This window comes from Lontra canadensis, unplaced genomic scaffold (genome assembly GCF_010015895.1).
Source record: "Lontra canadensis isolate GAN:19392208 unplaced genomic scaffold, GSC_riverotter_1.0 scaffold42, whole genome shotgun sequence".
Classification (NCBI taxonomy): domain Eukaryota; kingdom Metazoa; phylum Chordata; class Mammalia; order Carnivora; family Mustelidae; genus Lontra; species Lontra canadensis.
In genome coordinates, this window is record NW_022631036.1 from 12496822 (window position 1) to 12514057 (window position 17236).

General features: G+C 39.6%; 1 protein-coding gene across 1 annotated transcript; it reads right to left on the reverse strand.

Moving 5' to 3' along the window:
- Positions 1 to 16687: 16687 nt before the first annotated feature.
- LOC116875677 (ATP synthase membrane subunit DAPIT, mitochondrial-like) lies at positions 16688 to 16877 on the reverse strand. The gene has a single exon (XM_032871307.1). The coding sequence runs from the start codon at positions 16862 to 16864 to the stop codon at positions 16688 to 16690; it is 177 nt and encodes a 58-aa protein (XP_032727198.1). The 5' UTR covers positions 16865 to 16877.
- Between the last annotated feature and the right edge of the window lie 359 nt (positions 16878 to 17236).

Below are 17236 nucleotides of genomic sequence, written 5' to 3' on the forward strand. Positions count from 1 at the left end.
TTGGAAAATGTGGGTTCAAACCCAGACTCACTAGCTGTGTGACCTTGAGAAAATTACTTAATGCCTCTGTTCCTCTGAAATGGAGATAAGAGTTATACCCAACTGGGAATTATTTAGAGGAATGAAGACATCACAAGTAAAGTACCTAGGAACAGAGCCTGGTGGTTGATAGCTGCTTGATCAAATTAGCTATTACTATGGCTATGGTTGTTTTGTTGTTCTCCACAAAAACGTTATCTGGCATATAGCAATGTTATCATTAGTATCATTATTATTGTTACCCATGTTGGTAATTTCCTACAGGCATGACATCGATTCAGGGTGTAGTTTTGTGCATTATTAACCTTATTTAAATGGCATGTGCATTTATTCATATACACTTATTAGATTAATAAAAAAATGCAAGCTAGCTCTTACTTGAGCTTTTATTTTTGGCTTCTCTGTTTCCAGATCCACCAGAAGCTGTCTGCTAGACAGGTGAAGCCACTCATCTCTTCGCAGCTGTGTGCTGAGACTTGGCAGCCAGCGTGTAAGAGGCCCTTGGATGAGACAAATCTTGTCTCAGAATCAGGTTTACAACATGCTGCCTTATCTACTGAGGTCTTGAACTGACTCACTTTTCCCCTCAGGCTTTGAGCCTTTTAGTTACTGGGACCCATACTTCTCTCGCTTCCCCTTACCTGTGGGTTGTCTCTGTGGATTGCTGCTTCGTCTGCCTCCCTCTTGCTGTGAATTGATTCCGGGCCCTTGCCTGATGGGACTCTCATCATCTGTTCCTGGGTTTGAGGAATTGCATTCCGCTCACCTTGCTGGCCTGGAGGCTGGCCTGACTTTGCCTTCTTATCCACTCTTATATTACTGAGGACCTCTCAAGTCTAAACCTCTTCTACTGAGCCATCACAACCAACCATGCCCAAGTGACCCAAGCCTTTCCGAAAAAATTGCTGTGGCTGACATAACACCGCATCAGGGTAAGTTTCCGTTTGGTAGTTTGTCTTAGACGATTCTGAGAACATTCTAGGCCTTGCCTCCTGTGGTTCATGTGGTGTGAGTCAGTGGATATTGTTTAACCACAAGTACAAAGTGGATTTGAATTTCTACCCTTGAGGCTGGATCCTTGCCCTGTGGGGGTGGGACAGAGGAAGCTCAGAGTGACCAGCCAGATCCACACACATTCTTCCTCCCAAATAGTGGGCACTTCTTATTCTGTTTTCTTCAACCACACATCTGTGTAGCACGGCGTGATTTCAACTTCTTGAGAGACTAAGTTTTGTGTCACAAACTCAGAGAGTCCTTAATGACATGTTGACAGGTATTGGAAATGATGGGATTGGAGAGCTGACAGGTGACTCATGCATATGGATGTCTTCTGTGATTATACATAGCAATTTATCTGGGGTTATTTATGGTAGCATTGTCACGGTGATCAATGAGCAGTAAACAAGGCTCTCAGAGCCACGGGCAGAGTTTTTATAGCCTCTGTGACCAACTGCATTACGTCCATTTTAAAAAGCAAGTTTGATGATAACCTTATCGAACTTAAGAGTCTTTTTAAAAAATATTTTATTTATTTATTTGAGAGAGAGAGAGCATGAGAGGGGAGAAGGTCAGAGGGAGAAACAGAATCCCCATGGAGCAGGGAGCCTGGTGCGGGACTCCATCCCAGAACTCCAGGATCATGACCTGAGCCGAAGGCAGTCGCTTAACCAACTAAGCCACCCAGTTGCCCTGAACTTGAGTCTTAATGCTTCTTCTCCCCCTGAACCTTAAAAATCATTTTGAGCTACAAAAAGTCTGATGAGATGGAAAAGAGCTGGGTTTGTGGTCAAATAGAAGCCAGAATTCTAGGCCTCACTGACTGGTTGGGTGACCTTGGACAAGTCACCTATTTTGAGTCTTAGCTCCTCCTTTCTTTATGGGGGCTTAGTAATATTTGTCCTTGCTTAATTCACAGAGACTGTTGTAAGGAAGAAATGAAATGGCGAATATGAAAGTGTAGTACGGCATGCCCGGGAGAAATAAGGCTGCAGACAGCATTCTGGGAGAGAGGGTATGCATCTGGCTCTGCTCATTTTAGGTGCCAGGATCTGGACTTCACTGTTCAGGAATTCATACAGTCACACTTCGAGGGGGGGGGGTTTCTTACCTCAGAATTTAGGAAGATGACAAAAGGATTCGATGAGACCGAATCTATGCTTTCTAATGAAACTACATACACTTGACTTGATGTTAGCTAAATAATGGTAAATGCCGGGAATTATTATGCAGGAAATACTATACAGGCTGCATAGGGATCCTCGGGCACATCTCGTTCTTTACACTAAGCAGCTGATAAGAAAAATTCCTCAGGGGCGCCTGGGTGGCTGAGTCAGTTAAGCATCTGCTTTCAGCTCGGGTCATGATCTCAGGGTCCTGGGATTGAGTCTCGTGTCGGACCCCCTGCTCTGTGGGGAAGTCTGCTTCTCCTTCTCCCTCTGCCCCTCCCCTGCTTGTGTGCTCTCTCTGTGTCAAATAAATAAATAAATAAAATCCAAAAAAAAAAACCAAACCAAACACAAAAGGACACTCCTCAGTGTATTAAGATCGTGCTCTCGGGGGTGCCTGGGTGGCTCAGTGGGTTAAGCCTCTGCCTTCAGCTCATGATCTTCAGGTCATGATCTCAGGGTCCTGGGATCAAGCCCCACACCGGGCTCTCTGCCCAGCAGGGAGCCTGCTTCCTCTCCTTTCTCTGCCTGACTCTCTGCCTGCTTGTGATCTCTCTCCCTCTGTCAAATAAATAAAATCTTAAAAAAAAAAAAAGATGGTGCTCTTGGGCCTGTTTTGGTGTGCATGCCTCTGTGCACTGCCTTCCACGGATACCATCTGTTTTCTGGTTCTGGTGGAACTGGTGGGAATTTTTCAATTTATTATTTTTTCAGGAATCACTTCTAATAGCAGATTTTTCAGTCTCTGATGATGTGATTGATCAAAGGTCACTTTGCTCGTAGTTTTTTTGATGTAGAGATGCTGTTTGCTTCTCTGTAAAATGCTGCTTTTCTAAGCTGTGGAAACCCAAGATGTTTGTTTGCAAGTTAGTGACTTGGTAGAAAGCAGGCTTTTGAGAGAGCAAACGTTCTCTTGGTAAAGTGGATAACCCACCATGTGCTTTCCTTATCCCACATGGAAGTGCACCCTGGGTCTCCCCGTTCATATGGGTGGGGGTCCTGCCAGGCAGAGGAGCTGTGAATTCCTAGTGCTCATATTTGTATTCTCTTCTGTATTAGGATGCTCCAGAGAAGCAGAACCAATAAGATTTCTATCTCTATCTCTATCTCTATCTCTCTGTGTCTGTCTCTCTCTATGTCAAGATATAGCTCAATCAGCTAGAGGGTGAATTAGCTCTTCCTCCACCTTTTCGTTCTATCCAGGTCCCCAGCAGACTGAATGATGCCCTACCCTGGAAAGGGCCATCTACTATACTCAGTTCAACAATTCAAATGCTAATCTCTTCTAGAAACACCTTCACAGACACATCCAGAAATAATGTTTTACCAGCTATCTGAGCATCCCTTAGCCCAGTCTGGGTGATAGGTAAAATTAACCGTCATAACTTTCAACTCAAGGAGCCACAACATTGCACCCTAAATACTGTCTTAAAACATTGCACTTGTCCCGTGTTTGCTCCATAGCTCACACTTGACTTCTGGGATTTAAGAGTAGGGTTTCTAGTTGAGCCACAGGGCTCAAGGACCTTCAACTTTTACTACAGAGTCCAGCTGAGGGCTCTCCCGAGCAGTAGTCCTGGCCCTGATCTTCCACAGTTGCTGATACTGGGAATGGACTTCAACAACAAATCTATGCTTGACCCTGCCTGCGGTTCTTTCTCAGCCCGAGTTTGCTCTCTTTCCTGCACTGGGCTGCGTGTCCTCTATGAACTTTGAACCCATGTCTATTCTCACTCAACTTTATTTCCACAGAGTCATGGTACAGAATAAATAAACACATGAATGAGTTGACAGCATGAAAATGACCAAAAAAAAAACAAAACCAAAAACCCAAGTAAACATATAAAAATGTATTTTTATTGCATTTTAAATACTAATTACCAATCAGTTATTAATCAAGTTGTGTATAGTGTTACGATTTAATAGAAACAGGTTATGAAACCAGATGACACGAGTTCAGATGTTAGCCCTGACTTAGTAGCTGATGGTGATTTCTTAACTCTTTAAAACTTTAATTTCTTAACTTCCAAATGAAATGATACATGTAAATGGATAACACTTGGCAGGCATTAATTTCTCAATAAATGTTAGCTTTAATTTCTGTATTACATGAAACATAAAAAAGAAATGCTTTATTTTTTAAAAAAGAAAAAAAATTCTTAGTGGGAAACCAGTGGCAAAATTGACATAATCATTCTGGAGAAAAAAATTGACCAATAAAAAACAAAAGCATTAAACTGTGCTTCTTCTTTGATCAAGTATTTTCATGTTTAGAAATTACTATAGTAAAATATGGGGCACCTGGGTGGCTCAGTGGGTTAAGCCTCTGCCTTTGGCTCAGGTCCTGATCTCAGGGTCCTGGGATCTAGCCCCACATCTGGCCCTCTGCTCAGCAGGGAGCCTGTTTCCCCCCCTCTCCCTGCCTCTCTGCCTACTTGCGATCTCTCTCTCTCTGTCAAATAAATAAATAAAATCTTAAAAAAAAAGGAACTACTGTAGTAAAATAAATAGGTATGTCTAAAATATACATGTAAAGAATTTCTGATAACTCTTATTTTTAATTATAAAAAAGGAGACAAATATTCAGGAACAGGTAGATTTTCAAGATCAACAAATAGAAATGGGTATTTTTGAATGGGAAAGTACCCATGAAAGGCCAAGTGGAAAAGCAGATGATAAACCATTAGAAACATTATGGTACCATCACAACTCAGATGAGCTAATGGCCCTTATAAACTGAATACATCTAAAATCACCCTTGGGATTCTCTTCAATGTTTTCTTTTCCTGCTGTTCCTATTTCTGTGTATTACACTACCTAGCTGAAATCCTTACATTCCTGTATTATATACTTATTTATTATCTATTTCCATTACCAGTATGTTAGTTCCATGGGAGCAGACATTTTAACTGTTATGTTCATAGTAATATTGCAATCAATAAATATTTTAAATATTTGTTAATTAATTGCATGAATGACTACTTAAAATACATTAAGTAGAAAAGGATGACAAAAATATTATCAGGGATTAACTGATAAGGCGGGATAGGCAGGAAGGCAGGATAATTGTATTATTTTCTTTTCTTTTGTTTGTCTGTATGCCCTGTCTGCAGCCGAATTTGCAAGGAAGAGTGCAAAACAATTTTCCTTTCATAATACATTACTACTGCATTGTATACCCTGGGGTACTAAATATGAAGCAGCCTGGATGATACATATTTGTTAAATCCAACAGATAATGGCATATCTCTTGCTGTACTAAACAAGAAGCACAATTCATTTGGATAGTGTCACTGAAGTAATACTACCTCTGGCGTTAGAAACATGATGTTTCTCTGAGCATATGCAATTATTTCATAGGAATCAAACTACTGGACGTGGTTGTTAGAAGATAATTTCTATCCTGTGCTTCGTTGTTCTTAAGATTCAAGTAAAAAGCTTGTCAACATGGTTGAAAACATGCATATTTAGTTATTAGGTAGCATTTAGAAATACAGACTGTAGGTATTGCTGATAATGCTTTGGGGCCAATTTAGGTGAAATTATGAAATTTTTATTACTATCTGTTGTTTTTCAGAATAGCTTATTTTGTCAAATATTTATAAAAGAATTCTAATAGGGCCAAACAGACTGTCCTATTTTGTTCCCTGATATGTCATTGCAGTGCTATGTGCTTCCAAAGAAATTAAGAATTATCAAAATAATAATGAGAATAATAACATGTTCTTTTTTTTTAAGATTTTATTTATTTATTTGATAGAGATTACAAGTAGGCAGAGAGGCAGGCAGAGAAAGAGAAGGGAAAGCAGGCTCCCTGCTGAGCGGAGAGCCTGATGCGGGGCTCAATCTGGGGACCCTGAGACCATGACCTGAGCCGAAGGCAGAGGCTTAACCCACTGAGCCACCCAGGTGCCCCAATAATAGCATGTTCTTAAAGCAAAACTCATGTAGCAGACTTGGTATTTGCTCAATTTTTTCCTCCCTCCCTTCTTCCCTTCCTCCCTCCTTTCCTTTCTTCCTTCTTGTTTTCTTTCGGTAGATACTTATGGAATGCCCAACTAGGTCTCACGTGCTATGCTGGCTTCTGGAAATAGAATGGGGGAATTAAACAGATACGGTCTCCGTTCCTGTGGAACTTAGAAACCATAAGAAGAAACAATTATTCATTGATTCAACATATATTTATTGGGCAGCTAATGTGCCAGATACATTACAACAGTGAAAGCTACAGACAAGGGCAATGAGGTGGAAAGTACTTGGGATGTTCCGGGAATGGTAAGTAGGCTGACATGATCAATAGATTGGATTGGGCCAAAGAGGAAACAGAAAGGAGGCTGTAGTAGGTAAGAGATGATGGTGGCTGGAACCAGGACAGTCATGGAGCAGATGGAGAGAAGGGAACAAATGTAAAATTCACTTGGGTGGTAGAACAGATAGGACATTCAGGCAGTACCATCAAAATATTAAGGTCTTTAACTGTGCTGATCCCTCAAAGTCTAGTTCAAATCTGATTTTCCATAAACCTATCTCTGATAATTTAGAGCTAACAAAGACCATTATTTATCACATATGGGGTCAGCTTTATGTCCACTATAACAAGTCTATACAAGATTTGCTTTGTAACATTTTCCTTATCCACTAGCTGACTTGCTTTTGAAATTCTGTTATGTATATATTTATAAATTATCCTAATTATAATAAACATGGGTCAGTAAACTTTAAGGATATGTTAATGATGCTCTTCTCCTGGGGAAATTTTTTTATTTTTTATAGGAAGTCTGTTCCACTACCTCCTGGCACCACTTTTGTTTTTTTATTTTTTTAAAGATTTTATTTATTTATTTGACAGAGAGAGACACAGAGAGAGAGCACAAGCAAGGAGAGTGGGAGAGAAAGAAGCAGGCTCCCCGCTGAGCAGAGAGCCCGATGCAGGACTGGATCCCAGGACCCTGGGATCACGACCTGAGCTGAAGGCAGACACTTAATGACTGAGCCACCCAGGCACCCCCTGGCACCACTTTTAAATAGATCATTTGTCAGGACACAAATCATATAGGAGGGACATAACTAGGGCTTCCTGAGTAAATCGTTCTATTTCCTCGACAGCTTTTATCCTGTCAGTCTTTTATTTGGAACTCAGATAAACCACCAGAGATCCCTAATATAATATAGAGTCCTAGCATTAAGTATACTTAAGAAAAAGAGGTTTCTTAACTTCATCTTGCTTTTTGATTTGTTTGTAGACCTTTATCATAATTCCTCTGTCCTTGAAATCTTTTTTGGACCTTATTCTATACTTTATGGAAAAATAACAGAAGAACTATCCTCAGAATTATGAGAATAATATCATCAGCTTTCAGCAAGACAGTTTTAGAGTAGGTAATACTGAATTCTCTATCTCAGCAACGGCAATTTTATCTTCCGTGGAATCTTCATCTCTGTGATTTGCAGTGGTTGTCATTAAATAATATGATGGAAAAAGGGACATGGCTGGAGATGAGGCCAAAGAGGGATGGATCTTGACAGATTGGAACTAATTTCAAAAAGAGGAGAAAATTGATTTGGGGTGGTATCAAGTGTACTTGGAAATAGAGGGTGTAGTCTTTATTATCCCATGAGTATATTAGTCTTCATATATCACTAAGTCCCTTGGGAAAAATGGCTACTACTGCAGACGTGCTTGTCAGGTCAGATTTATCTAACATGTTATTTGCTACAGACTTTTATTCTTCTAGGTCAAGATGGCATATGAATCCATCTTTAGTCTGTGTGTTTTAAGGCCTTATCTCAGTCAAAAAAATCTGTGTTAAGGTCACAAAGTCTGTAGAGTTAGCCTTGGAGAAAGGTGTGTTTTGTTCCAGCTTGATTGTTACTAGAATGTAGACGCAGGACTTCCTACCGTGAGATTAATGAAAATACCACCCACCATTGCTCACATTACTGGGCGATTTATTCTCTCCATAAGGGATGGGAGTAAAATTCAAAGAACGGCAAAGAATGCTTAAAAGGATTCATTGGAATTGATGAAATAGTGGGACTGGTAAATAGAATCATAAAGGTTAGATCTATAAGAAATCTCAGATACCATTTAGTCCTGTCTTTTCATTTTACTGAGAATCACAAATGGGGACAAAAATCTCCTTTTGCTCAGAATCATAACCCAGAATCACCTGTCTCGGGGCTTCTACTGGTTAGTTCAGAGTGGGGCTAAAACTCTGGGAGGGTCATGACTCCCTTTCCCCTGTTCTTTGTGTTACACTGATCTAACTTGAATCCTGAGCCATTACCTACTGAAACTAACTGTGAGATGCCTATTTCTTATCACTTCTCCCTGCACTTTCTCTGCTTGCTGGTGAATCCAATCAGCTCATAGAGCCACAGATGTACCAGCTTATATTGCCTCTTACCTTTGTCATATTATTGCTCGTTCCCAGAGAACCCCGTGCCCTCTCCCCGCCTGTCAGTGTGCAGTCTACTATACTTGACATTCTACTCAGCTCAGGCAAATCCCAGTTCTGCCATGGAGTTTTCCCTGACTGCTCAGCCATGACAGATTTATGGTTTCTGGATTTCTTAAGTCCTTACAGTTTAAAACAGTGGCTCCCAAGTCTGGCTACTTTTCAGAATCAACTGGGGAGGCTTTTTCTCTCTCTTTTTTTTTTTTAATAATAAATTTTATTTTAAATGCAGATTCTTTTTTTTTTTTATTAAAGATTTTATTTATTTATTTGACAGAGGTCACAAGTAGGCAGAGAGGCAGGCAGAGGGGTGGGGGAAGCATTCCCTGCTGAGCAGAGAGCCGGATGCGGGGTTCGATCCCAGCACCCTGAGATCATGACCTGAGCTGAAGGCAGAGGCTTAACTCACTGAGCCTCGAAGGCAGAGGCTTAACTCACTGAGCCTCGAAGGTAGATGCCTAACTGAGTCACCAGGTGCCCCATGGTTATGTGTACTCTTAATCTCTTTTACCTGTTTCACCTGTTCTCCCACCACCTGCCCTTTGGCAATTGCTAGTTTGTTAGACTCTTTGAGTCTATTTTTTTGTTTCTTTTTTTCTTTGTTCATTTTTTTTCTTTTTTCTTTTTAAGATTTTATTTACTTACTTGAGAGTGAGGGAGAACACAAGCAGGGAGAGGACAGAGGGAGAGGGAGAAGTAGATTCTCTGCTGAGCAGGGTGCCCAATGTAGGGCTTGATCCCAGGACTCTGGGATCGTGACCTGAGTTGAAGGCAGATGCTTAACCAACTGATCCACCCAGGTGCCCCTCATTTATTTTGTTTCTTAAATTCCACATATGAGTGAGATCATATGGTCTTTGTCTCTCTTTGACATTTTGCACTTCTCATTGTATCTTCTAGGTCTGTTCATCTTGCAAATGGCAAGATTGATTCTTTTTTATGGCTGAGTAATATTCCACTATATCTTTATATATTTATCTATTGATGGGTGTTTGGGCTGCTTCCATAATTTGGCTATTATAAATAATGCTGTAATAAACACAAGGGATGCATATCTTTTTGAATCAGTGTTTTCATATTTTTGGGTAAATATCCAGTAGTGGAATTACTGGATCATATGATAATTCTATTTTTAAATTTTTGAGGAGCCTCCATATGTTCCATAATGGTTACACCAATTTGCATTTCCACCAAAAGTACACAAGAATTCCTTTTTCTCCACATCCTCACCACTATTTGCTGTTTCTTGAGTTTTTGATTTTTAGCTATTCTAGCAGGTGGGAGATTAAATCTCATTGTGGTTTTGATTTGCATTTACCTGATGATGAGTGATGTTGAGCATCTTTTCTTTTTTTTTTTTTAAGATTTTATTTATTTATTTGAGAGACAGAGATCACAAGTAGGCAGAGAGGCAGGCAGAGAGAGAGAGAGGGAAGGAAGCAGGCTCCCTGCTGAGCAGAGAGCCTGATGCGGGGCTCGATCCCAGGACCCTGGGATCATGACCTGAGCCGAAGGCAGAGGCTTTAAACCACTGAGCCACCCAGGTGCCCCTTGAGCATCTTTTCATGTCTGTTGGCCATCTGTATGATTTTAGAAAAATGTCTATTCAGATTCTCTGCCCATTTTTAATCAAATTATCATTGTTTTTGATTTTGAATTATATGAATTTTTGATATATTTTGGATATATTCCAAAATATCAGATATATCAGATATATCATTTGGGAATATCTTCTTCCATACAGTAGGCTGCCTTGTCTTTTGGTTGACCTAGACCATAGTAACAAAGATGCAGTAACTATTTGTTGACTGAATAAATTTGATAACACACCCTTATGAAATCTTCCAACTGGGTTGGAAGATTTAAGGAATGACAATAAAAAAATTAAAAAGGAAGAAGTGGCTTTAAATGAAGAGCAGTAAGGATTAAATTTGGAGGGGTGCCTGGGTGGCTCAGTTGGTTAAGCATCTGACTCTTGATTTTTGGCTCAGGTCATGATCTCAGGGTTGTGACATTGAGCCCCATGTCATCACACTCCCCAGTTAGCAGGGAGTCTGCTTGAGATTCTCTCCCTTGCCTTTTACCCCTCCCCACGAAGATTAAAAAAAAGGATTACATTTGGAAATAGAGTACCTAGTCCATATAGATGAAGGACCCAAACTCAAAGGCCTTCATCATTAGCAGAGCACCTGAAAGAGTGAAGTACAGATAAGACTTTTGTCAGTTGTAAGGATTCTGGTGGCCTGGGAAGCCTAGAGGTATTCAAAGCCTAGAGGTATTCAAAGCCTCTGGAAACCTAGAGGTATTCAAAACCATAACACAAAAAATCACAAACACTGTGCAATAAACCCACTTCTAAATGTAGAGCTGAATTCTGCACCTGCTATTAGTTTGTAAGTGCCGATACCATATAAATTCTATGGAAATGCAGTTGTAGTCCTTCTACTTACCTCTCTAAATATAAAAATGTGTGGTATAAGTCACAAAGGGCACTGGCCAAAGAAGGAGTTGGACTTTTGGGTTCTGGAAGAGTCTTTTCCACTGAACCATCTGTGGCTTTGGACCAACTAATTAGCTGTTGTGGGCCTCAAGTAATTCACTCCTGGGGTACAGAGAAGTAGATGTTTTTAACTCTCTAGAGTAAAGGTGCCCTATAAAGTTGAAAATAACAGATACGATATTGTAGAGCATTTAGACTTAGAAAAAAGTCTCTTTATATGTGAATTTTATTTTTCTTTTTTTCTGCCTGAAGTAGATACAGCTTCAACCAAATCTCTCATTTTAATCCATGTCCTATCCATAAGAAATGCATAATGAATGTATTGATGAATTACCATGCAAGCTGAGAAGCTGCATGCTGGCTTGCTTGAGGATTCAATTAAAATTGAGCAATATTATTTTGAATAATCAAATGCTGTTTTGAATAAGTAATTCAAGTAAACAAGGCAATTAGTAAAAAGGGATGGTGATGAAGTTGAGTGGGAGCAATTCTAATATATGTGTGTGTGTGTATGAAATATAATTTTTATATATATTTTAAATACAACTTCAGGATTGAAAAGATAATAGCTTGTTGGAATGGAAAAGTTTATATTGGAAATGAATTCCCCAAAAAAGAAGTCCTTTATGTTTGTAAAGATTCTATAATCCTAAAACAGGTTTAATAAAGTTCGTAATGCTGTATTTAGTACTAATGTAAAAGATTGTCCCTGCCCTGTGGCCAGGCCTAGAGCTAATATAAAAGTTTGGACTGTATCTATACCACATTAAACAACTGTATGTATGAAAAACCATCCAAGAAAGCATTCATGTGATAAGTAAGTAATTCAAACATCCATTTTTTTTTCTTCTCTCTCTGCCTCTGTCTCTCTCTCCTTCTTGGAATTGGCTCAGGTAATTGTGGAGCCTGACAGGTCCAGAATCTTCAGGGTGGGCTCACAGGCTGGAGACCCGGGGGAGGAGATGATGCCACAGTTCAAATCTGAAAGCTATCTTTTGGCAGAATTCCCTCCTCTTTGGGGAGGTCAGTCTTTTTAATTTAATTTAATTATTAATTTTTAAATTTGAGTATAGTTGACACACAGTGTTACCTTAACTTCAGATATACAATATTGTCATTCAGTAATTCTGTATGTTATGCTAGGCTCACCCCAGTGAGGCGACCATCTGTCACCATACAAAGGTATTATAATATTATTGACTATATTCTTTATGCTGTACCTATTATTCTCATGACTTACTCATTCCGTAACTGGAGGCCTATATCTCCTACTCCCCTTCACCCATTCTCCCACCACTCTGGCAACTGCCAGTTTGTTCTCTGTATTCATGAGATGCTGCTTTTTGTGTTAATTCATTTGTTTTGTTTTTTAGATTCTATCAATAAGTGAAATCATATGGTATTTGTCCTTCTCTGTCTGAATTATTTCACGTATTTCTTAATACCCTTTAGGTCCACCCAGGTCAGTCTTTTTCTTTCTTTCCTCCTCCTTCTTCTTCTTCTTCTTCTTTTTTTTTTTTTTTAAGGCCTTCAACTGATTGGATGAGGCCCATCCACATTATGGAGGGTAATGTACTTTACTTCTAGTCTGCTGATTTAAATATTAATCTCATTAAAAACACCTTCACAGAATCATCTAGAATAACATTTGATGAAATAGCTGTGCACTATGCCCCAGCCAAGTTGACACATAAAATTAACCATCATGATATGCGAAGTATTTTTGTAGCCTTCCTTCAAGTCCTTGTTGAAATGAGGTGGGGCATAAAATGTACCTAAAGTTAAGCATACTTCTTCTTTTTAGTTATTTCTAAAAGCCTTACCTGGCACAACCTTTAGTTTCAGTAAGCCTCACCCTGTCTTCTTTGGGCTGGCTATTATTTCATCACCCTTGTATTGAAGGGCTCTGTGTAGGCAGAAGCTGCAAGCCAACCATCCCAGCCATGGTAAACAGATGCTTCTATGTATGCTTTCCGCTGGCTATGCCTCTCTCTGGAGATTTAGAAAACCCGAGTATCAGCTATATAGGTATTAAGTAAACACTTAAACTTCAGTTTTCTAGTTGTCTGAGTTAAGACTCTTAGTTGCTATTATCAGGAACACATTTCTAATTCTTTAAGCAAGAAGAAAGTTTATAAGAAGGATTCAAGCAAAATTAGGGTGGCTTGTGTTATTCAAAACTAAAGAGAAATAAATAATAGGTAAAAAGCCTGGAAGTAAGCTGCATATTGTGATTATGAAGGTTCTTATGATCTCATAGCAACTAGACCAGGAAGTTCTGCTTTATGTCTAATCTAAATTCTTGCTGCTGAAATTTAAGTAGTTCTTTTTCTGACCAATGGTACAAGAGAAAATTTCATCTGAGGATAGGAAGCATCTCTGGGTCATGTTATAATCACCAGGCTAAGAGGCTGTGGCCAGGAGAGTAGGATCTATAGTAAAAGTACAGCTTTTGGGGGTCATGTGTGTATGTGTGTATGTGTGTGTAGGTGTGTAAGAGTGGGTAAGAAGAAGGTGGAGGAGAAGGGAAGGGACAAAGAGACATTTAGTTGGGATATTTTTCAGTGAACAGATGCTTGGACTGGGCAGGCACAATAAACCTTGTCTGTGATAGCTTTTTCTTTTATAATTGGTAGTTTTAAGCCACTTAGAATAGTAATAAAGAAGAAAGTCCTGATATTAGAGTACGGAAGTGTTCTTGAAAGGTTTACTAATCAATCTCCTCACCCTACTTTCCTAAGAAATGTTTTTGTTAAGTACTATACTTACTGACTATGAGAATAAAGAGCAGCAATATAAAATGTAAAACAAAACTCCCCCATTGCCAGTATCAGCCCCAGTACCTTCACCCCAGTGCCATTCACTAGAAGTTAACCGTTGCTCTATTTGGTAGGTAACCTTCAGATATTTCCTTAAAATGTGTGACTATCTTTATTTGTAAAACATCTACAGCATACACACAGTACCAATCAGGATCTTTTTAATTGTAAGTGAGGGAAAACTTAATTCAAGCTAGCTAAATTTATGAGAATATTTATTACCTTAATAGCAAGAAGTTTGGGGGTAGGGTGTCTCCAGGCACAATATGATCAGGGCTCTGGGTCAGATTTGTGTGATTTTTTTTTTTTTTTAATTAAAAATTTTTTTTTTTAGTTCTGCCTCCTACATGTGTTGGCTGGTCTTCACAGATAGCTTTCCTCATGGTGACTGAAGGGATCTCAAAGCATCTGGGTCACATGCCTCCTGGTTCATAGCTGGTCAGAGAGGGAGAAAACTTACTTCAGTCATGGAATTGCTTGGATCAATTTAAATCCTGTGTTCATCTCTGGGACAATAGCAATTATGGAGCACTGCCACATGCTGATTGGTTTAAGACTAGATTCCTGACCAATCACTGATGAGGGGGATTAGGTTACCATAATCAGATTAGACCAACCAGAATCCACCCCTAGAGATGGAATACAGTCAATTTCTGCTGAGTCACATGATCTTTCTGGGGAAAAGATGAATGTATGTTGAGACGGAGGCCGGAGAGGATTGCTGTGGTGTAGGCAACCAACAATGCCACGTAAATGCTTGTCTGTGAGCATATAAGTACGTTATTCTTTCCCCCATCAGAAGACCATACAATGCATTTGATTTGACCTTTTCAAGTAGGGAATTATTTTGAAATTTTTGAGCTAAGAACTGAAGATTAGAACTTGCAGATTTATAAGGAATAGGGTCATTAGGATGTTTATGAAAAGCAGAAATAGATATTTTCATAGAACCTGACTAGAAACAGTGGCCAGGAAAGGATGATATTTTAGGGTATTAGTAACTGATACTACCTCGGGGTGGTGAAGGCCACATAGAGAATGAGGGGAGGGAGGAATTTCTGCTTTTGTGGGTGTGTCTTTGAAGTTTCCTCATTGTCTCTTGCTGCTGCCTGGCTGCTTTCAACTAGTCATTCTCTTATCATCTCTGCTCATCCACCTCCCTGGGTCCTAAAATGGCAATATATCAGACGGCAGATGATAGTTTGATTTTAGGAATATCTTTTTTTTTTTTTAACATCTTAATTCAATTTTATTTTTTTTTCAGTGTTCCAAGATTCATTGTTTATGCACCACACCCAGTGCTCCATGCAATTTGCACCCTCCTTAATACCCACCACCAGGCTCACCCTTTCTCCCCAACCCCTCCCCTCCCCAAACCCTCAGTTTGTTTCTCAGAATCCCCGGTGTCTCATGCTTTATCTCCTCCTCTGATTTACCATACTATTTCACTTTTCCTTTCCTTCTCCTAATGTCCTCCATGTCATTCCTTGTGTTTCACAAGTAAGTGAAACCATATGATAATTGACGCTCTCTGCTTGACTTATTTCACTCAGCATAATCTCCTCCACTCCCATTCATGTTGATAAAAAAGTTGGGTATTCATCCTTTCTGATGGCTGGGTGATATTCCATGGTACATATCTTTATGACAGCAAGGTTACTGATACTATTGAAAAAAGTCCATCTAACTTTTCCAAATATTGCTGGCTATTAGAAACTTGAATATCTATAATTTATATTAGTGAAATATAATTCATTCTAGATAGTTGTCTATATTGTCTAGCTCAGTCATTAGGAAATGGGCACATGTGCCAAAGCTGATTGCACACCAAGATGCAGGTGGTTCCCAGTGTACCCAAGGTGACACCCACTTTCTCTTTGGCATCATTCTTCAGCAGTTAGAGTGGGATATCGTGATCCTCACTAAAGTCTTCTCTGATGGGTCTGGCTTGGAGGCAGATAGATGACAGGGTCTTGGAAAGCCAAGGGTAGTGTACTCAGTGGTGTGTACTTTTCTGTGAGGGTGGAGGAGTAATGGTCTAGAAGAGCTGTTACGAGTGGGGAGTCTCCTATACCATTGTCACCTCTGAGGGATATGGAACAATGAGTAGCCTTTACCTGGTGAGTTGCTAGAGAAATGGAGTCCTTCACGGAGAGACAGGAGAAGGAGGCAGGGTTCAGAGAGGATGTTTGTATGTGACTGCTCAGAGAGAAGCGAGCCTCAGCTGGGTCTCAGCAACACAGGCTGCTGAGGGTGAGGAAATAGGGTTCCCAAGGAAGTCACCAGGAGTCTGGGCTCCTAGGCTCTCTGGGCATCAGGTGGCAGTGAAAATACCAAACTGGCAAGTCTATTGTGAGAATCAGCTACAGTTGCCCACCTGGACATATCCTTTGTTTTGAAACTGTTATTTTCCAGCCCTGCATCATAATGTAAGCGTTGATTCCCTAAGTGAACCTGATCTCATCTATAGGAAAAAAAGATTCTTGGCTTCTGCCTTTTCCCTTTATTGTCACTCTCTATTATACCTCTGCTTAAAAAAAGAGGTCAGCGATTTGGCACCCCATTGTTGAACTGTTGCCATCTCTTTTTTTTTTTTTTTTGTTCCAGGTTCATAATTTATTGTACAAATTGAGTATCACATGATGGGTTGACATTAGCTTCTCCAGGCATGGGAACTTAACAGATGAGGTACAGGTTAAAATCTGTTTATGTTGCTCTCACAAGTGGTGTTTTTTTAGACCTTAACTTGAAGTATAAGACTATCAAAGCAATGCCTCCTTTTGTGGCCAGTACACAATTCATTCTACTTGTGAGAGTATAAGAGTAGAAATATTTTTTGATAGCAGTGAAATGGAATTGGGCATCAGCTTCTGGAACTGCCATGATTTCAGTCTTGCAAAAGGCACCAGTCCCTCTGGTTAGTGAACTGTTGCCAACTCTTAGTATGGGCAAAGCATTGTGGACAACTCCCAAGGCTCCAACTACTTGATAAAACCTTAACATCACTTAGTGATGCTTATCAACCACTAATATTAATGGATAACGATGAAAACCACAGATGTCTTCTGAGAACTGACAGCATAAAATTAATCGAGTCTGAGCCATCTTTTTTTGTCAGGAAATGTCATAAAATTATGGAAGTAAACTAGTGTGTTTTCCAATGTTTTAACTTGTGAAAAATTTTCTATACTTTTTAGTACTAAGTTATCATGTCTACCTGTTTTACAGTAATAACATCTAATGTAATTGGTCGAA

Coding starts and splice junctions, on each gene's coding strand:
- LOC116875677 (XM_032871307.1), bottom strand. CDS start 16,864: ATGGCAGTTCCAGAAGCTGATGCCCAATTCCATTTCACTGCTATCAAA.